Source organism: Eucyclogobius newberryi, unplaced genomic scaffold, assembly GCF_026437365.1.
Source record: "Eucyclogobius newberryi isolate DKJ021-1_F unplaced genomic scaffold, fEucNew1.0.hap1 SCAF_9, whole genome shotgun sequence".
NCBI classification, from domain to species: Eukaryota; Metazoa; Chordata; class Actinopteri; order Gobiiformes; family Gobiidae; genus Eucyclogobius; species Eucyclogobius newberryi.
In genome coordinates this window covers 39,533,171-39,557,193 of record NW_027316532.1, presented here as the reverse complement: position 1 = coordinate 39,557,193, position 24,023 = coordinate 39,533,171, and the positions used below count along the sequence as shown (strand labels likewise).

At 39.8% G+C, this 24,023-nt stretch overlaps 1 protein-coding gene across 1 annotated transcript in view; it reads right to left on the bottom strand.

The window, feature by feature from the left end:
- The window catches only part of wwc3 (WWC family member 3), a 43,961-nt gene extending 26,700 nt beyond the window's left edge, over nucleotides 1-17,261 (bottom strand). The window contains exons 1-2 of the mRNA XM_072437879.1: nucleotides 16,835-17,261; nucleotides 13-122 (exon numbers count right to left, since the gene is read on the bottom strand). Coding sequence (XP_072293980.1) covers nucleotides 13-122; nucleotides 16,835-16,980 — 256 coding nt within the window. The 5' untranslated portion in view covers nucleotides 16,981-17,261. The remainder of the gene's footprint in view (nucleotides 1-12; nucleotides 123-16,834) is intronic.
- Nucleotides 17,262-24,023: the final 6,762 nt, after the last annotated feature.

Here is a 24,023-nt window from a genome sequence, read left to right as displayed (position 1 = left end):
TGGAGGCCTCACTGTTGATGTGGTCGATGTAGTAGACTCCGACTTGTTGGTCATAAACCTCTTCCCACCCGAGAGGCAGCTCGTCCCCAACACAGTCAGCGAACGTCAGTGGCTTTGTGATCCTGGAAAAACAATACACAAAGTTAGGCTTTAACAGGACAGATGTACCGGTGAGTGAGAAAAAGAGGTGACGAGTGGGAGAGGCATTCAGTAAATTGTCAGAGCAGGGAATTAATTTCACAAATTCTAGGGCCAAGGTAACTGTGCAGCAGAGTGGCATCAAGTTAAGAACAGAAGACTCATTAAATAAAGACAACATTATTCATGTCCCACTTCAAATGGAGGCAGATCGATGAACAAATACTTATGATATATGACTTTTCCTTAACCGCCTCAGGTTTTGCTTAGGACATAATAGCTCTATTTGCCGATTAGCGTCAGTTTTGTTGACAACAGAACTTATTATTCCAGTCCCATTAGCGTGGTTAAAGATCTCTGACCGCAGTGACCCAGTGTGTGGTATGTGGCCAATGAGCGGCTGAAATCTTTGACACATTCCTCCAACTGAAGCTGCAACACTCCACAAACTGTCACTAAAGACATGCTTCAACTTGACACAAAATACAAAAAAACCAAAAACAAAACTACAACGTAAACCAGCAAAACAAGTGAGGACTTTGTGACATTGGCCACAAATGTTTTTATCATCTTAATGGAACAGGTTAAGGATTTGGGATTGATTTAGTTTTTCTTTTTGTTATTTGCAATGACATGCTTTTCACTACTTTGATCCATCCTCTCTGAGTAAAAGAGAGATTCCACATCTTTCCTTCCTGTTGGTGTCAAGCTGAACAATGAACACTGCTATATCTAACCATATATATATATATATATATATATATATATATATGTATATAACCATCTGTAGTTATCCATGTGCAATACTGTATTTTATATAGATAAGTGCAGAAAAACACAACGAAACAAGCCAGCTCATTATTTTGATTCATGTACATTATTGAAATTTGCATCACAATATCACCAGAGATCATTTTATTCTATTTTGTATTTTACTTTATTAAAAGTGTATTTTTATGTGATTGTTAAACATGTTTATTTGTTTAAATGATTTTTTCTCATTTGAATGGATTTATTTAGAACATTTTATAACTTTGACATCCTGAATTGCTGCTGCCATTGTTTGTCAGGATGTCAAAGTCATAAAATGTTCTAAATAGAGAAAAGGACAGTTCTTCCATCTCAATTTAAATGATCTGTGTGGACGTTTGTGCAGCGTTTGTGAAATTGTAATGTCCTTAGATTTAGAAAATAAAAATGAGACCGCTCGCTAAATGCTACTAAGAATGTCCAAACAGAAGAACAAAGCAAACAGAGACACGCTGCCAGCTCGCTCCAGTGTTTGCAGAGGATCAACAAACGTTCAGACGCCCTCTGCTCTTCAAAATACTTCAAAAACACTTAACAGACAAGCCAGCCATATCAGAGCTGAAGGTTTAAGAGAAAATCACTGTGAAAAGCCATAAAGACGGAAAATGTCCAGTCAAAAAATATTTACACGGTGGCGGTGGAGAATTGCTGATTTACGCCATATTCTGTGACAGGGTTGTAAAAATATAGAAATGAAGCTGCAGGAGGCACTGGAAGGAAAGTCTTGTGACGTGAGTGTTTAAAGCCTGGGTTGAACTTTGACCTAAAGAAAAGAAACATGGCCGCTCGGAGGTAAGGGTTTGTGCACAGTGAATGTTCAGTGAGTTTGTGGACGCACTCAATCAGTATAAAATGGGCTTTAAAGTTAAAACACAGCATCAAACTTCAAAACGATACGGTGTTTGATTCGATCGTGCGGATAACCATAGTGTGGGGATAAGAATAATCTTACACTAAAGCTTATAATTGTCCTTTTCTCTTATAAAGCAACATCAAAAATGTCCACTTTAACATATACATTATAAATAAATATACATCAATAAATTGTCAGAACAGGGAATTAGTACCACAAATGCTAGGGCCAAGGTAACTGTGCAGCCGAGTGGCACAAGTTAAGAATAAAGACTTAAATAAAGATTAAATAAACATTATTTATGTCCCGCTTCCACTCTAAAATGTTAGATATTCAGTATCAAGATCTATCTTGAGCTAATTTTCTTTTAAACTCATAACTGAAGACTTAAATAAGGTAAGATTAAAAAAATAAAAAAAATGAATCTGGGAAAATCATAAATGTGCAAAGGGAAAATATATTTGAGTGGAGCTGAATCAGGACCACCGCCTTGTGATTGAAATGAACAGTAGCAAAGGGTCTGTACGACAACTGAATCATAATAATAATAATAATAATAACCTCCAGAATGTATAACTTCAATATCAATTTTAGTCATTTATAGTCCTTGTTTAGTCCTATTTTGACCAGAATATCCTGTAATAGACTCTAGATATTGTGGTACTCAGAACGACAAACATTTTTGATATGATGAAAGTCCCTGTTCATTTACAAAGACACAAAACATCCAGGTGTGTTGTGAAATACATGACTTTGCATTTTTCAGTCACTCAAAATGTCTCAATACTTGACATTTCCACACAATGGTTCAGCCCTAACATCTATTTCCAACTGAAAGATTGACAAAAGTGAATTGTCCCAAAACGTTCAGCGCGCTCCCCTTTCAATCTGAGACCACCAAAATAAGACAGAGATGTGAAATACAAAAAGAGCCTGACAGAATGAGCGGCATGTCCAGCTGTGGCCTCGTCCCAACACTCGCCGTCTATACACAGAACAGTATATTTAGGGTTAAAGACATTGGCTAATTCTAGAGTAATCTGTTGCTCCAGGGGGTATTTCTGTGTGCGGAGGAGACGGGGCTGGTGACGGCTGCTGCACTGGCTCCATGGGAAAGGCATGTGGCCCCTGTCTGCTCGGGACGTCCCAGCACAGACCCAGCCCTTTGAGCATCGATAAACATTAGCGTTAATAAACTGCATCTGTTACTGTGGGCATACTTCACTGGACATGCAGAGTACTTCAAGACAGCAAGTGGTTTTATTTCCAGTACAAGTTTTTGTCTAATTTAAGTTTGATCTATTTTGAATGTTTGATTGACGGCTGACTGAGCGTTAAAACTGGGCTGAGGTAGAGCTTATTATTTAATACACCTCAAATTGCATAAAAAGAGGACAAGTTGTTGAATGAGGTGGGACATGGAGGGACGGACTTTAGATACCAACTGCAATATTAATGACATAATTTAATATGAATAGGTTTTTATCCATTGTAACGCACAGAGAGACTGAACTGAACATATTACAACCCGGAAAGTCAGTACAAAAAGTCTTGATTTCTTAATAGATATAAATATAGTATGTACAGCGGATTGAAACGCCTTTCTTTTCCATGACAGCTGCAAGTCTTTTGGGGTGAGTTTCTACCACTTTCCTCACCTACAGACTTAAAGCTTTGCTCACATTTACCTCCAGCTCAGTCAGAGTTGATGGAGAGCGATTGTTTTAAACCATTTCATTGTAGCTTCATTTGGGCTCGAATCCGCCTCAGTCTCAAGTCTTTTTCTCAAGCTTTTTTCACCTCCACAACCTGATCCTCCTGCACCTCCACAGCCTGATGCTGCACCTCCACAGCTTGATCCTGATGCTGCACCTCCACAACCTGATGCTGCACCTCCACAACCTGATGCTGCACCTCCACAGCCTGTTCCTGATGCTGCACCTCCACAGCCTGATCCTGATGCTGCACCTCCACAACCTGATGCTGCACCTCCACAGCTTGATCCTGATGCTGCACCTCCACAACCTGATGCTGCACCTCCACAGCCTGTTCCTGATGCTGCACCTCCACAGCCTGATCCTGATGCTGCACCTCCACAGCCTGATCCTGATGCTGCACCTCCACAGCCTGATCCTGATGCTGCACCTCCACAGCCTGATCCTGATGCTGCACCTCCACAGCCTGATCCTGATGCTGCACCTCCACAGCCTGATCCTGATGCTGCACCTCCACAGCCTGTTCCTGATGCTGCACCTCCACAGCCTGATCCTGATGCTGCACCTCCACAACCTGATGCTGCACCTCCACAGCTTGATCCTGATGCTGCACCTCCACAACCTGATGCTGCACCTCCACAGCCTGATGCTGCACCTCCACAGCCTGTTCCTGATGCTGCACCTCCACAGCCTGATGCTGCACCTCCACAGCCTGATCTTCCTGCACCTCCACAGCCTGATCCTGATGCTGCGCCTCCACAACCTGATCCTGATGCTGCACCTCCACAGCCTCTGCACCTCCACAGCCTGATGCTGCACCTCCACAGCCTGATCCTGATGCTGCACCTCCACAGCCTCTGCACCTCCACAGCCTGATGCTGCACCTCCACAACCTGATGCTGCACCGCCACAGTCTGATCCTGATGCTGCACCTCCACAGCCTGATGCTGCACCTCCACAGCCTCTGCACCTCCACAGCCTGATGCTGCACCTCCACAGCCTGATGCTGCACCTCCACAGCCTGATCCTGATGCTGCACCTCCACAGCCTGATGCTGCACCTCCACAGCCTGATGCTGCACCTCCACAGCCTGATGCTGCACCTCCACAGCCTGATCCTGATGCTGCACCTCCACAGCCTGATCCTGATGCTGCACCTCCACAGCCTGATGCTGCACCTCCACAGCCTCTGCACCTCCACAGCCTGATCCTGATGCTGCACCTCCACAGCCTGATGCTGCACCTCCACAGCCTGATCCTGATGCTGCACCTCCACAGCCTGATGCTGCACCTCCACAGCCTGATGCTGCACCTCCACAGCCTGATCCTGATGCTGCACCTCCACAGCCTCTGCACCTCCACAGCCTGATGCTGCACCTCCACAGCCTGATCCTGATGCTGCACCTCCACAGCCTGATGCTGCACCTCCACAGCCTGATGCTGCACCTCCACAGCCTGATGCTGCACCTCCACAGCCTGATGCTGCACCTCCACAGCCTGATGCTGCACCTCCACAGCCTTCTTCTTGTTGCTCTTCCATAAAGGCCAGATTTGTGCAGCGCTGCTTTAAACTTGCTCCTTGGATTTCATGATGCTCTTTGTTCCTCAACATTCTCTTAACAAATGTCTGTGGCCTTCACAGAACTTACACTTTTCAGTTTTTTATTTAGAAATCAAAATTAATCTTCAAATCATGTATAATTTTCCATCCACTTCACAATTGTGTTCCACTTTGTGTTGCCAAGAGTTTGTGTTGTGACAAAATGTGGAAAAGTGCCGTGGGTATGAAGACTTTTACCACTGCAAATCTCACTTTGATCATTGGTGTGATGTACACTTTGCAAAGCACGGACAGAAGTCATTGAATCACACCGAAATCACGTGTTCAGAAACATCTAGGATCTGAAAACTACTAACCTCTAGGGCTTAAACATTTATCACAATCAAATCAAAATCATTGTTTAACTGGCCGCAATTAACAAATCGTAGAGACTGCAAATGTTGAAATAAATGTATGTCTTCTGCAAACAGCCAAATATCCATATAGTCCAGAATATAGTCTTATTCTGTATAAAACCTGTTAATGCTGTAGTTTAAACCTCTAGAAACATGTTCTGAAATGCATGGTATTCATCGATAAGCTTAGCTCCAAACCAAATATTCAGCAGTAAAACATGAATTGCAAATATAATCTGAATTGCATTGCTTGTCAGAACAATAGTAATAAGATCATTTCCTAAAATTGTTCATTCCTGCAAATAAAGAAAAAGATGTTTACATCATTCTGTGTAATGATAATCACAGTTAGTCCTCTCACTAAGACTCAGATCTGGAGGTTAGTTCCAGGCTCTGCTCGTGACCTTCGCCCTTTGGCTCTGAACGATGGAATAATGATGACAGTAAAGTATATCTTGACCTTAACCATAACTTACTACACTCATCAACCTAACGTATAAATAACCCAGACTAATGTAGCTAAAGTCCCTTCGTGATCCGTCTGCTGCGGTCTTATTATCCCAGCTGCCCAAGCCCACGGAAACACCACGAGAATCACACAAAAGAACAAGTATGGGGGGACACTACGCCCCATTGCTTTTCTTTAGTTTACGCTGTCAAACAAAACACACATTCATATTTGCATGTGGGAAGAAGATTGAATCAATATTCAATCAAATCTAAATCTTTGAAAGTGGTTGGATTTTTGACCGATGTAATAATAACAATATTTTGTACTGCATTTGTGGCTTAAGAGCTCGGAAAATTCCTGTTTTCACCTGCCCCCTGTCTCCGCACACATGCCTTTACTGGGATGCAATTTTTTAAATCATTTGGATTCATACATATAGGGTTTGTGTAACAATTTAACAACTGTTTAAGGTGACGCTTCCCTCATTTCTAATATGAAGCTGTTCTAGATCAATATTTACAATGAATAAAAAGTTGTGGTTCTATTCTAAGAAGTCATTTGACTACAATAATACGTTGCTCTCTTGTTGACCAGAAACAGCCTTTCATTCTCACTGTTTGTTTGTTACTGGTCACTGACTGAGAAAAGAGACCACAAGTGTCGTTTGTCTCAAAATTCCTTTCCGAGTTAAAAAAGAAAACAACTTTGGGAGGAATGTGACTCCTGTCCAGCCTTTTGGGAGGGCAGTCGTGCAGCAGCTGCCCCACAGACATAATGTGTTGAATCCCATAGAAATAGGGCTCCTATAAGTAGCGGGACACTTTTAGCCGTCCCAGGACGTCTGGGAAGGGCTCGTCCCGATGGGAGAATGTGGGGTCAACACGACTCAAGAGGACCATCATTGAATCTTTTATTTAACACATGAGCCGCTGTGGTGAGGCCATACTTTCAGGAAATACTGTCAAATTATGACGAGATTCCAATGTGACCAAATCAAAATATGAAGATTTTGAGCGCTCTATTACTACAAGCTTCTCACTGCCTTGATTAAAGAGAAAAACGTAAAAGTTATTAAAGCATACATCACCGAAATGATTCAATGGAAATAGAACGTAAAAACCATACGTCAAAATGTAAAGAGATAGAGATGTTTTATGAAAAAAACAACAAGCGCTGAAAGTTTATGTAGTATTTACCCCATCGCAGGGTTTCCTGAATGAACAATTTAGTGCATTCTCTCCCAGATATCCTGCCTTTCTCTCCTGTGTGAACCCAAACAAAGCCCACATGAGAACATCTCTGCAGTGAAGTGGAGCTGCAGCTCAGAACGTCTCTGCAGTGAAGTGGAGCTGCAGCTCAGAACGTCTCTGCAGTGAAGTGGAGCTGCAGCTCAGAACGTCTCTGCAGGTGAAGTAGAGCTGCAGCTCAGAACGTCTCTGCAGTGAAGTGGAGCTGCAGCTCAGAACGTCTCTGCAGTGAAGTGGAGCTGCAGCTCAGAACGTCTCTGCAGTGAAGTGGAGCTGCAGCTCAGAACGTCTCTGCAGTGAAGTGGAGCTGCAGCTCAGAACGTCTCTGCAGTGAAGTGGAGCTGCAGCTCAGAACGTCTCTGCAGTGAAGTGGAGCTGCAGCTCAGAACGTCTCTGCAGTGAAGTGGAGCTGCAGCTCAGAACGTCTCTGCAGTGAAGTGGAGCTGCAGCTCAGAACGTCTCTGCAGTGAAGTGGAGCTGCAGCTCAGAACGTCTCTGCAGTGAAGTGGAGCTGCAGCTCAGAACGTCTCTGCAGTGAAGTGGAGCTGCAGCTCAGAACGTCTCTGCAGTGAAGTGGAGCTGCAGCTCAGAACGTCTCTGCAGTGAAGTGGAGCTGCAGCTCAGAACATCGGAGCTGCAGCTGAGAACATCTCTTACCTCACATAGATATTGGCAAAAAATAACAATTTGTTACTCAATATTTTAGTCACTTTAATCAACAGATGCATTCAATGGATCGACCTATATGTCATAAAGGTATTTATGGGGGGATTTTATTGTATGCAAGAAACGTATTGAATTTGTGTTGTATCTATGCAAAATAGGACAGAAATATAACATCATCCAAGACATTTAAGGCACATTGAGCACATTTTTGATGGAAAATAGGATCAGATTATCAGCATCGGGAGAGTAAATCGGCCAATAGGCAGCTTGGATAACCGATTTTCAAACTGAGAAAGGAGGAAGTTGGTATTTCAACCTAAAGTAAGTCGTTTTTGGCAGCTCGCACAGCTCAAGAACAGTTTTTCAAACAGAAAAGTGAAGCAGGGTGGACCATCCTCAATCAGCACTTATATAATGACTCACATTGCTCTTTTCTTATATTTGCGAGTGATAAAATGTTTTATAATTGGATGAAGAGGCTGTTTGATTTTTGTCCCAAAGTTCTTCTTTTACAGTACATTTACTCCTTTATAAGAAACAAGCAGCTGTAAGTGCAGTGTTTCAAAGCACAGATACAGCACATTAAAGCATTAACGTGTGCAATTAGGCCCCTTAGTCAGCAGCTCCTTGGCCCCGAGCTCAAACTGTGATGACAGAAGGCTCCATAGAGAAGTCAAGCACACTAGAAGAACCAGTGTCACAGACTGGCCTCGTCTTCCTCTTCAAGTACACGAAGAATGGTGCAGAAAGCAGCAAAAACAATGGTGGCCAACAGCTTGAGGTTGGCATGTCCTGTTTAGGTTGCTCTCTGCACAATATGGACAGAAATGAGAGAGCGAGAGAGGGGGAGAGAGAGAGAGAGAGAGAGAGAGAGAGAGAGAGGGGGAGAGGGAGAGAGCGAGAGGGGGAGAGGGAGAGAGCGAGAGAGAGAGAGGGGGAGAGCGAGAGGGGGAGAGGGAGAGAGCGAGAGAGGGGGAGAGGGGGAGAGCGAGAGAGCGAGAGGGGGAGAGGGGGAGAGGGAGAAAGAGAGCGAGAGAGAGGGGGAGAGGGAGAGAGCGAGAGGGGGAGAGGGAGAGAGCGAGCGGTCTAAGGGTGAAAAGTGAGTAACATTTGTGTTTCCACAAACAACAGACAGACTGAGTGTTGCTGATGAAGGGCGTGAACAACTAACAGGGTTCAATGTGACTAATTAAGACTTATCAATAATCAATAGTTGTTATCTGGACTGAACAAACTAACTTTGATGAAAAACACCATTCTTTATCACACGGTCTTTAGCCATCCATATTGTGCCTTTGTTTGCTGTACATTTATAATCCATGTCATCCTTGATCATTACATTCCAATTTTGGGAATTTTAATTCTCAATGTTGATCTAAAATTACTTAGAGATAAGATAGAGTTCTGATTTCCATCTGCCCCTTGTGCAAGTCATCAACAAGCAACTGTGGCTTTTATTTGAGGTGGGAAGGAAAAACATTGTATATACGGCACATTAGTTCATACATTTAGGCTGAATAATAACCATAACCTGTTCTGTATTACTGCATAACTAAAGGCAGTATGTTTCACAAATCTGAGAGCACAAATAAAAATGAAAGCAACAAACAATAGTGATAAGAGCTGGAGGTCGGCACGTCCTGTTTGAGAGGCTGGACACCATGTGGACACAGAGACGGGCAATGCCACCAGTGCCAGTGACCGGGATGGCACGGTGTCATTGTGAACCACCGGTGCCAGTGACCAGGATGGCACGGTGTCATTGTGAACCACCGGTGCCAGTGACCAGGATGGCACGGTGTCTTAACTGTCCGTTTGTGTGAGCGAGCAAAGACACAGAGGACAAATGAAATGGGATCAAGCGACGGCATGTCCACCAGCTCCCAAAGACAAAAAGAGTGGACATAAAGAAACCCCTGGGGGAGCAGAATGCCAGCCTGTGGGAGCAGAATGCCAGCCTGGGGGGGCAGAATGCCAGCCTGGGGGGGCAGAATGCCAGCGGGGTCCTGCATGTGAATAACCTCCACGCTGGAAACACGGCTCGCTCTTTCCAGAATAATTGAATTTGTTTTGCTTTGTGCCCAAATATAAAGAGCCCCCTTTGCGGCGCGGCAGGCCGGGCTGTGGCTGTTGCATAACAGAGCTAATAAAGGAGGGCTCCGGAGCAGAGAGGGGGGAGACACGTGGGAACTTCCCCCTGTTGGGCTGCTGTGTCTGGGGCCACGAGCGCACACTCGGCCCCGGGGCATTAGCGGAGGCATGCCTGACATAACAGTCATACCACCAGAGCAAAAACACACTGCACTGAAGCGCTTTATCAGGGCTGACCCAACGGAATCCCTGTCCCATCCAGACACTCGTGTTCAGCTTATCCCAAACAAGCGAGACATTTGTTTCAAAATTAACCATTTTGATTATCGATATTAAGATTTCCATTTCGTATTTATTTAATGAAAGGACATAATTACAATCCAGGCCTGTAACAGTCATTAGTACATCGATAACACAAACTATATTTTTGGGGCGCAGTATTTAATGTGCGTACATTTTTGTTGCATTTGTAGAGATATTTTAATGAGTTTGTCTTTTATATAAGATTTGAGCTTCAGAGAGTTGAATAAACTATTTCTATGACTAATTATAGATACTATAAGTACTACTTTAATGCACATGTTTTATAACAATATTGTAAAATACAGTCCAGGACAAAACCAGGTCAGCTATTTTTTCGCTTCAACATTTTTGATTGTTACTGACCAATTACAATCCTTTATTTGTTGATATAGACTGGCTTATAAGGGTGAAGATTTGATTACCGCATTGTCATATTTTGTGCTGTTCCACGCTGCAGTTCAATGGGACCAGTGTTGTAGTGATTAGACTATAATCCTGTGGACACGCCTCCTGCGGGTCAGCAGACGCGAGAAGGTCGACACCCCTCGTCATGGGACAGTGGTACCTGGGCTCAGGGTGCACCAGGACGCTGCAGGACACACACAACACCCCTCGTCATGGGACAGTGGTACCTGGGCTCAGGGTGCACCAGGACGCTGCAGGACACACACAACACCCCTCGTCATGGGACAGTGGTACCTGGGCTCAGGGTGCACCAGGACGTTGCAGGACCTACACAACACCCCTCACCATGGGACAGTGGTACCTGGGCTCAGGGTGCACCAGGACGTTGCAGGACCTACACAACACCCCTCGTCATGGGACAGTGGTACCTGGGCTCAGGGTGCACCAGGACGCTGCAGGACCTACACAACACCCCTCACCATGGGACAGTGGTACCTGTGCTCAGGGTGCACCAGGACGCTGCAGGACACACACAACACCCCTCGTCATGGGACAGTGGTACCTGGGCTCAGGGTGCACCAGGACGCTGCAGGACACACACAACACCCCTCAACATGGGACAGTGGTACCTGGGCTCAGGGTGCACCAGGACGCTGCAGGACACACACAACACCCCTCGTCATGGGACAGTGGTACCTGGGCTCAGGGTGCACCAGGACGCTGCAGGACACACACAACACCCCTCGTCATGGGACAGTGGTACCTGGGCTCAGGGTGCACCAGGACGCTGCAGGACACACACAACACCCCTCGTCATGGGACAGTGGTACCTGGGCTCAGGGTGCACCAGGACGCTGCAGGACCTACACAACACCCCTCACCATGGGACAGTGGTACCTGGGCTCAGGGTGCACCAGGACGCTGCAGGACACACACAACACCCCTCACCATGGGACAGTGGTACCTGGGCTCAGGGTGCACCAGGACGCTGCAGGACACACACAACACCCCTCGTCATGGGACAGTGGTACCTGGGCTCAGGGTGCACCAGGACGCTGCAGGACACACACAACACCCCTCGTCATGGGACAGTGGTACCTGGGCTCAGGGTGCACCAGGACGCTGCAGGACACACACAACACCCCTCGTCATGGGACAGTGGTACCTGGGCTCAGGGTGCACCAGGACGCTGCAGGACACACACAACACCCCTCGTCATGGGACAGTGGTACCTGGGCTCAGGGTGCACCAGGACGCTGCAGGACCTACACAACACCCCTCACCATGGGACAGTGGTACCTGTGCTCAGGGTGCACCAGGACGCTGCAGGACACACACAACACCCCTCGTCATGGGACAGTGGTACCTGGGCTCAGGGTGCACCAGGACGCTGCAGGACACACACAACACCCCTCACCATGGGACAGTGGTACCTGGGCTCAGGGTGCACCAGGACGCTGCAGGACACACACTGGGCCTTTGTTTGAAGAGCATCAGGTGGAGAGTCAACCACCAAAATATTATGGTTTAATTCACTTCAGTCTCTTAGAATCTACAACACAATATGAACTACAACCTTAAAGATCATTTTACAAGTTCTTCAAGGGCAGTATTGATCTAGAACAGGGGGAAAGGAACCATCAACTTCCTGTTCAAAACTGCAGAACTGATGAGCTCCGCCTATTGGATCGTCCTTTACATTTACAGCTTTTTTATTTTTGAAAAGTGAACATGTGACATGATATCACAACTAAGTACAGGGAAGTGGGCGGGGCTAGGTGAAAATAGGTGTTTTCTGAGCAGTCAAACCTCAGTTGCAGGACAATATAGGAACACATGCCAATCAAGTAAACTAATGATGAAGAAACACTGTTGTAACAAAGTGATTTTTGGTTTCATAATATGTCTCCTTTAAATGACACATTACACCAATTGCATAGTGTCAAGACTTAAATCAGTCCAGCTCTTTCTTAGTCACTTATTTATTCCGACTATTTAAGTCAAAAACAAGTCACAAATGATCATAAGATTTGAATAAGAATAAGTCTATAAGTTGATGAAACTGTGGCTCATCATTACTATTGGAACTGCCCCAATGTTCATAAATACTGCACTGATAAAACATATCTGGGATTTAACTCCATCAATGGAAACAACTGATGGATACAATGGATACTTGTAGAGTACTTTTGACTGCAGCAAAAAAGCAATAACAAGGAGTTTGCTGTTAAGGACTTAAACACAAAAACACATTAATAAAATGAAAAGACTTACTTTTGCACGGAATTTGAAAATAGATACATTTGCTGTACATTTGAACCAATGGGATGGATCCAACAGGGACATAATGACTTTACACAGACTCTGTTTCTTCTTTGTCTTGTTCTCTCTGTTGTCGTTTTCTAGAATAAGAATAAGCTTACTTTTTGCATGTCGCAAATCCACAAAACAGTTTGATAAATCGTCTAAAAATATTAAATTTGTGTTAATTTAATGTTCATATCATCACATGTGGGAATGTAAATCATTAAATTCAAGTATAAGAGCTCTACTTCTACATGTGGTTTACACAGCAGCCCGTCTTTCACACAGAGTATGTGGTGTTTGTCTAATCTAGGCCACAGCAACATAAAGCTATTCCAACAATCAGTAGTATTTGATCAGGTGACAGCTCCACGCTCGGGCTCCTCTGAAGCTGCAGAACGTCGCAGTAACTCGCGGTGTAGGCGTCCTGACCGCGTCACGTGGGAGATACCGAGCTACAATCATTTCAGTTTCTGTGAAAAGGCTCATGCTTCAGTGACATGCAGACGCTTTATCTCTCTCCAGATATAAATCATGGCAAAAACGGACCAGAAAATATCTAAATGTTCAAACTCAGATGTGGAAAAACTACTACAAGCTCATCAATGTAAAGAGAAGATCGTTCCGTACGTTACATTTACATTACAAAACATTACCTGACGACAGTATTTGTTATTCAGAACTTCCATGTCCTAAAATCAATTTAACAAAGATAATTCGAGTTGCAATGAGGAGAAATTGGTGGGAAAAAACAGGTTTGTCTTATCAAGATAAATGCATTCTTGTCTCAGATGAGACGTACCAGACTGGAGTGCGCGGGGTTAAGTTCCACAGAGTCTAACAACACTCCTGAATTTAAATGCGACGCTATAATTCTCGTTAATCTCTCAAAGTCTGCGTTGAAAGCCAGATTGAATTGGTCAAATCCCAGTCGCCCCACAAAAGCACATCCTTGCAGCTTTCCCAGTGGCCCAGCGCGCATTCCTGGCATATTTTCACAAGGAATCATGGGAGTTGGAGTTTTAAAGGGACTGTCAAACTGCTGTCGACTGTCAAACCAGAGCGCTTCACAAACTGAGGCACACGCACTTTAGATAGTTAGTGCAGATACTGAATTAGTGACACATTTTTACACAGATCTTAAAGTGTGACTATTAGTTTAAATGAAAGAGTTTGAATCTAGTTTTGAAATGGAAACATAGAGACTAATTGCCATGGTTTAGCTCATTTTAGGCCAAGTTTAAATATGATTTACTTATGTTTAGGCCTGGTTATGTCCTGGTCTTTGATTTAAACCTGGATTAGCCCTAGTCCTAGTCCAGTTTTAGACCTCATGTTTAGTCGTCCTGATCTTTGCTATTTTATTAGTCATAAGTCAATATTTAGTGCGCTTTGCAAAAAAAACAAAAACGTCGAAACGTCTGTCTTTAGGGGAGCGTTAAAGTCAAAAACTGTCTCCTGGTCCATATGAATAAAGCCAATGAGCCAGGGAAATGTGACGTTACGTATTGCACATGTTGTTGTTGTTTGTGCCACAGTCGACCGCTCTGAAGCCGGAATGTACAGGTCACTACAGTCGTAAACACAGATCCTCTAACGCAGATATCAAGCGGCCTCTTCAGATTAAAAACACAGAGGAGCTGACAAGAGACGGGCGTAACTGACATTTACAACATGCAGCGGTGGAGGAGAAATGGATGTGAATACTGCACTACAGAGATGTCAATCATCACGTGACAAGAGTCTAGTGTGGGAATTTAAGACAATAAAAGCATTTCACATGTTATGCACCACTGTGAGATGCGTCAATCACATATTCACTTAACTAATTGATTGTTAAAATATAGAATCCGCAGATGAACAATGAAACAGTTTTACTTTGTAAGAATAGTTTGTTCACAGGAGATGAAGCAGACAATGTTCTAAGACTGATTAGACGACAGTAAAAGCAGCATGTTTTCTAAAATAAAATAAAAGAACATACGATATGATGGAGAAGACGTCAGAATCGTGTTAATATATCCCACATCTTTAAGTTTTTCATTGCTCAAGTTGTGATAGTGTTGCACTTTATATGAATAGCACTTTTTTATAAGTAGTTGAATATGTTTAGTCCAATTTAGTCCTCAAACAGGAAGGTTTCATCTGTGTTGAGGCTTGTTAATTAAACTCTTTTAATCTGTCATGGTGATAGTGTGAGCCCCTTATCCCCGGTGTGTGTGTCCCGTGCTGTGACCGGGGCGTTACATCCCGTGTGTCCCATGTGTCCAGTGTGTCCCGTGTGTCCAGTGTGTGTCCCGTGTGTCCCGTGTCCCGTGCTGTGACCGGGGCGTTACATCCCGTGTGTCCAGTGTGTCCAGTGTGTCCCGTGTGTCCAGTGTGTCCAGTGTGTCCCGTGTGTCCAGTGTGTCCCGTGTGTCCAGTGTGTGTCCCGTGTGTCCCGTGTGTCCAGTGTGTCCCGTGTCCCGTGCTGTGACCGGGGAGTTACATCCCGTGTGTCCCGTGTGTCCAGTGTGTCCCGTGTGTCCAGTGTGTCCCGTGTGTCCAGTGTGTCCCGTGTGTCCAATATGTGTCCCGTGTGTCCCGTGTGTCCCGTGCTGTGACCGGGGCGTTACATCCCGTGTGTCCCGTGTGTCCCATGTGTCCAGTGTGTCCCGTGTGTCCAGTGTGTGTCCCGTGTGTCCCGTGTCCCGTGCTGTGACCGGGGCGTTACATCCCGTGTGTCCAGTGTGTCCAGTGTGTCCCGTGTGTCCAGTGTGTCCAGTGTGTCCCGTGTGTCCAGTGTGTCCCGTGTGTCCAGTGTGTGTCCCGTGTGTCCCGTGTGTCCAGTGTGTCCCGTGTCCCGTGCTGTGACCGGGGCTTTACATCCCGTGTGTCCCGTGTGTCCAGTGTGTCCCGTGTGTCCAGTGTGTCCCGTGTGTCCAGTGTGTCCCGTGTGTCCAATATGTGTCCCGTGTGTCCCGTGTGTCCCGTGCTGTGATCGGGGCGTTACATCCCGTGTGTCCCGTGTGTCCCATGTGTCCAGTGTGTCCCGTGTGTCCAGTGTGTGTCCCGTGTGTCCAGTGTGTCCCGTGTCCCGTGCTGTGACCGGGGCGTTACATCCCGTGTGTCCAGTGTGTCCCGTGTGTCCCGTGCGTCCCGTGTGTCCCGTGCATCCCGTGCGTCCCATGTGTCCCGTGTGTCCCGTGCTGTGACCGGGGCGTTGCATCCCGTGTGTCCCGTGTGTCCAGTGTGTCCCGTGTGTCCAGTGTGTCCCGTGTGTCCCGTGTGTCCAGTGTGTCCCGTGTGTCCAGTGTGTGTCCCGTGTGTCCCGTGTGTCCAGTGTCCCGTGCTGTGACCGGGGCGTTACATCCCGTGTGTCCCGTGTGTCCAGTGTGTCCTGTGTGTCCCGTGCGTCCCGTGTGTCCCGTGCGTCCCATGTGTCCCGTGTGTCCCGTGCGTCCCATGTGTCCCGTGTGTCCCGTGCGTCCCATGTGTCCCGTGTGTCCCGTGTCCCGTGCTGTGACCTGGGCGTTACATCCCGTGTGTCCAGTGTGTCCCGTGCATCCCGTGCGTCCCATGTGTCCCGTGTGTCCCATGTGTCCCGTGTGTCCCGTGTGTCCCGTGCTGTGACCGGGGCGTTACATCCCGTGTGTCTGTGGGATCCGCTTCCAGAGGTGGAGGCCGATCTCAGCTGCTTCACCTCCTCCAGCCTCTCCACTCTCACACTGACACATTTGGAGGGACGAGCCCGGGACATGGTCTCCGGGACAAACATAAAGCACATACATACGTGCCGCGGCTGCCCACTGCGCTCGCGTCTCGCGGCATCGCCTCTGGTTTGACCGGCCGCATTAACATCTGACAGCTCCCGGGACCGGGGTCCCCGGGACCCCCGGGCCTGGTGCGTTGCATACCTATCTCTGGGGTCAATCCATGAAGTTTGCCGTGTGTTGTGGTCGATGAAAAACACTCTCCCGTCGTAGTCCCGGGCTTCCTCCCAGCCCGCGGGCAGCGGCAGCTCCGAGCTCTCTCCCCGCTTTCCGCCGCTCAGCCACGGCATCGCCCCGGGATGGTGAGCCCCCTGCCCTGCTTTTTATCCCCCCGAAAAGCGCCTCTTCACCGCATAACAACCCTCCGCCGCCGCGCCGCTCTGCTCCGGGAAACGTCAAAAAGTCCCGTGCGTAAAGTTTCCACCGAAGTTCGCGCGCGGAAAAGATCCCGCCGGAGATACATCGACTTCAGCGGTGACGACGTGCGGCGCTCACGGTCCTCGGTCGTCCATGTTCGCCTCCTCCACCTCCACCATACTTCATTCCTCCGAGGCCATATTCGGCTGGAGCGGATTTGCATAAAGAGTCGGACGTAGACGGAGCCGCCGCTCGTCCAATCAGGAGACGCGCGCGCGGCCCGCGATTATTAAAACGTCATTATCATGGATGTATTATATTATCATCATTATCATGGATGTATTATATTATCATCATTATCATGGATGTATTATATTATCATCATTATCATGGATGTATTATATTATCATCATTATCATGGATGTATTATATTATCGTCATTATCATGGATGTATTATATTATCGTCATTATCATAGATGTATTATATTATCATCATTATCATGGATGTATTATATTATCATCATTATCATGGATGTATTATATTATCATCATTATCATGGATGTATTATATTATCGTCATTATCATGGATGTATTATATTATCAGCATTATCATAGATGTATTATATTATCGTCATTATCATGGATGTATTATATTATCGTCATTATCATGGATGTATTATATTATCATCCTTATCATGGATGTATTATATTATCATCATTATCATGGATGTATTATATTATCGTCATTATCATGGATGTATAATATTATCATCATTATCATGGATGTATTATATTATCGTCATTATCATGGATGTATTATATTATCATCATTATCATGGATGTATTATATTATCGTCATTATCATGGATGTATTATATTATCATCATTATCATAGATGTATTATATTATCGTCATTATCATGGATGTATTATATTATCGTCATTATCATAGATGTATTATATTATCGTCATTATCATGGATGTATTATATTATCAGTTATTATCAAAGATATATTATATTATCATCATTATCATGGATGTATTATATTATCAGTTATTATCATAGATATATTATATTATCATCATTATCATGGATGTATTATATTATCGTCATTGTCATGGATGTATTATATTATCATCATTATCATGGATGTATTATATTATCATCATTATCATGGATGTATTATATTATCATCATTATCATGGATGTATTATATTATCATCATTATCATGGATGTATTATATTATCATCATTATCATAGATGTATTATATTATCATCATTATCATGGATGTATTATATTATCGTCATTATCATGGATGTATTATATTATCATCATTATCATGGATGTATTATATTATCATCATTATCATGGATGTATTATATTATCGTCATTATCATGGATGTATTATATTATCAGTTATTATCATAGATATATTATATTATCATCATTATCATGGATGTATTATATTATCGTCATTATCATGGATGTATTATATTATCATCATTATCATAGATGTATTATATTATCGTCATTATCATGGATGTATTATATTATCGTCATTATCATAGATGTATTATATTATCGTCATTATCATGGATGTATTATATTATCAGTTATTATCATAGATATATTATATTATCATCATTATCATGTATGTATTATATTATCAGTTATTATCATGTATGTATTATATTATCATCATTATCATGGATGTATTATATTATCATCATTATCATGGATGTATTATATTATCATCATTATCATGGATGTATTATATTATCATCATTATCATGGATGTATTATATTATCGTCATTATCATGGATGTATAATATTATCATCATTATCATAGATGTATTATATTATCGTCATTATCATGGATGTATTATATTATCATCATTATCATGGATGTATTATATTATCGTCATTATCATGGATGTATTATATTATCATCATTATCATAGATGTATTATATTATCGTCATTATCATGGATGTATTATATTATCGTCATTATCATAGATGTATTATATTATCGTCTTTATCATGGATGTATTATATTATCGTCATTATCATGGATGTATTATAATATCATCATTATCATGGATGTATTATTATCATCATTGTCATGGATGTATTATATTATCGTCATTATCATGGATGTATTATATTATCGTCATTATCATGGATGTATTATATTATCGTCATTATCATGGATGTATTATATTATCATCATTATCATAGATGTATTATATTATCGTCATTATCATGGATGTATTATATTATCATCATTATCATGGATGTATTATATTATCGTCATTATCATGGATGTATTATATTATCATCATTATCATAGATGTATTATATTATCGTCATTATCATGGATGTATTATATTATCAGTTATTATCATAGATATATTGTATTACGATCATTATCATGGATGTATTATATTATCATCATTATCATGGATGTATTATATTATCATCATTATCATAGATGTATTATATTATCGTCATTATCATGGATGTATTATATTATCAGTTATTATCATAGATATATTGTATTATGATCATTATCATGGATGTATCATATTATCATCATTATCATGGATGTATTATATTATCGTCATTGTTGCATCAATGAAATTTCCCCATGTGGGACAATAAAGGAATATCTTATCTTATCTTATTATCATGGATGTATTATATTATCGTCATTATCATGGATGTATTATATTATCATCATTATCATGGATGTATTATATTATCATCATTATCATGGATGTATTATATTATCATCATTATCATGGAAGTATTATTTTATCATCATTATCATGGATGTATTATATTATCATCATTATCATGGATGTATTATATTATCAGTCATTATCATGGCTGTATTATATTATCGTCATTATCATAGATGTATTATATTATCAGTCATTATCATGGATGTATTATATTATCATCATTATCATGGATGTATTATATTATCATCATTATCATGGATGTATTATATTATTGTCATTATAATGGATGTATTATATTATCGTCATTATCATGGATGTATAATATTATCAGTTATTATCATAGATATATTATATTATCATCATTATCATGGATGTATTATATTATCGTCATTATCATGGATGTATTATATTATCATCATTATCATGGATGTATTATATTATCGTCATTATCATGGATGTATTATAATATCATCATTATCATGGATGTATTATATTATCATCATTATCATGGATGTATTATATTATTGTCATTATCATGGATGTATTATATTATCGTCATTATCATGGATGTATTATATTATCGTCATTATCATGGATGTATTATATTATCATCATTATCATAGATGTATTATATTATCGTCATTATCATGGATGTATTATATTATCATCATTATCATGGATGTATTATATTATCGTCATTATCATGGATGTATTATATTATCATCATTATCATAGATGTATTATATTATCGTCATTATCATGGATGTATTATATTATCAGTTATTATCATAGATATATTGTATTACGATAATTATCATGGATGTATTATATTATCGTCATTATCATGGATGTATTATATTATCGTCATTATCATGGATGTATTATATTATCATCATTATCATGGATGTATTATATTATCGTCATTATCATGGATGTATTATATTATCATCATTATCATAGATGTATTATATTATCGTCATTATCATGGATGTATTATATTATCAGTTATTATCATAGATATATTGTATTACGATAATTATCATGGATGTATTATATTATCGTCATTATCATGGATGTATTATAATATCATCATTATCATGGATGTATTATATTATCATCATTATCATGGATGTATTATATTATCGTCATTATCATGGATGTGTTATATTATCGTCATTATCATGGATGTATTATATTATCATCATTATCATAGATATGTTATATTATCGTCATTATCATGGATGTATTATATTATCATCATTATCATGGATGTATTATATTATCAGTTATTAACATAGATATATTATATTATCATCATTATCATGGATGTATTATATTATCGTCATTATCATGGATGTGTTATATTATCGTCATTATCATGGATGTATTATATTATCATCATTATCATAGATATATTATATTATCATCATTATCATGGATGTATTATATTATTGTCATTATCATGGATGTATTATATTATCGTCATTATCATGGATGTATTATATTATCGTCATTATCATGGATGTATTATATTATCATCATTATCATAGATGTATTATATTATCGTCATTATCATGGATGTATTATATTATCATCATTATCATGGATGTATTATATTATCGTCATTATCATGGATGTATTATATTATCATCATTATCATAGATGTATTATATTATCGTCATTATCATGGATGTATTATATTATCAGTTATTATCATAGATATATTGTATTACGATAATTATCATGGATGTATTATATTATCGTCATTATCATGGATGTATTATAATATCATCATTATCATGGATGTATTATATTATCATCATTATCATGGATGTATTATATTATCAGTTATTAACATAGATATATTATATTATCATCATTATCATGGATGTATTATATTATCGTCATTATCATGGATGTGTTATATTATCGTCATTATCATGGATGTATTATATTATCATCATTATCATAGATATGTTATATTATCATCATTATCATGGATCTATTATATTATCGTCATTATCATGGATGTATTATATTATCATCATTATCATGGATGTATTATATTATCTTCATTGTTGCATCAATGAAATTTCCCCATGTGGGACAATAAAGGAATATCTTATCTTATCTTATTATCATGGATGTATTATATTATCGTCATTATCATGGATGTATTATATTATCATCATTATCATAGATGTATTATATTATCGTCATTATCATGGATGTATTATATTATCATCATTATCATGGATGTATTATATTATCATCATTATCATGGATGTATTATATTATCATCATTATCATGGATGTATTATATTATCGTCATTATCATGGATGTATAATATTATCATCATTATCATAGATGTATTATATTATCGTCATTATCATGGATGTATTATATTATCGTCATTATCATGGATGTATTATATTATCATTATTATCATGGATGTATTATAATATCATCATTATCGTGGATGTATTATATTATCATCATTATCATAGATGTATTATATTATCGTCATTATCATGGATGTATTATATTATCGTCATTATCATAGATGTATTATATTATCGTCTTTATCATGGATGTATTATATTATCGTCATTATCATGGATGTATTATAATATCATCATTATCATGGATGTATTATTATCATCATTGTCATGGATGTATTATATTATCGTCATTATCATGGATGTATTATATTATTGTCATTATCATGGATGTATTATATTATCGTCATTATCATGGATGTATTATATTATCATCATTATCATAGATGTATTATATTATCGTCATTATCATGGATGTATTATATTATCATCATTATCATGGATGTATTATATTATCGTCATTATCATGGATGTATTATATTATCATCATTATCATAGATGTATTATATTATCGTCATTATCATGGATGTATTATATTATCAGTTATTATCATAGATATATTGTATTACGATCATTATCATGGATGTATTATATTATCATCATTATCATAGATGTATTATATTATCGTCATTATCATGGATGTATTATATTATCAGTTATTATCATAGATATATTGTATTACGATCATTATCATGGATGTATTATATTATCATCATTATCATGGATGTATTATATTATCGTCATTGTTGCATCAATGAAATTTCCCCATGTGGGACAATAAAGGAATATCTTATCTTATCTTATTATCATGGATGTATTATATTATCGTCATTATCATGGATGTATTATATTATCATCATTATCATAGATGTATTATATTATCGTCATTATCATGGATGTATTATATTATCGTCATTATCATGGATGTATTATATTATCATCATTATCATGGATGTATTATATTATCATCATTATCATGGATGTATTATATTATCGTCATTATCATGGATGTATAATATTATCATCATTATCATAGATGTATTATATTATCGTCATTATCATGGATGTATTATATTATCATCATTATCATGGATGTATTATATTATCGTCATTATCATGGATGTATTATATTATCATCATTATCATAGATGTATTATATTATCGTCATTATCATGGATGTATTATATTATCGTCATTATCATAGATGTATTATATTATCGTCTTTATCATGGATGTATTATATTATCGTCATTATCATGGATGTATTATAATATCATCATTATCATGGATGTATTATTATCATCATTGTCATGGATGTATTATATTATCGTCATTATCATGGATGTATTATATTATCGTCATTATCATAGATGTATTATATTATCGTCATTATCATGGATGTATTATATTATCAGTTATTATCATAGATATATTGTATTATGATCATTATCATGGATGTATTATATTATCATCATTATCATGGATGTATTATATTATCGTCATTGTTGCATCAATGAAATTTCCCCATGTGGGACAATAAAGGAATATCTTATCTTATCTTATTATCATGGATGTATTATATTATCGTCATTATCATGGATGTATTATATTATCATCATTATCATGGATGTATTATATTATCATCATTATCATGGATGTATTATATTATCATCATTATCATGGAAGTATTATTTTATCATCATTATCATGGATGTATTATATTATCATCATTATCATGGATGTATTATATTATCAGTCATTATCATGGCTGTATTATATTATCGTCATTATCATAGATGTATTATATTATCAGTCATTATCATGGA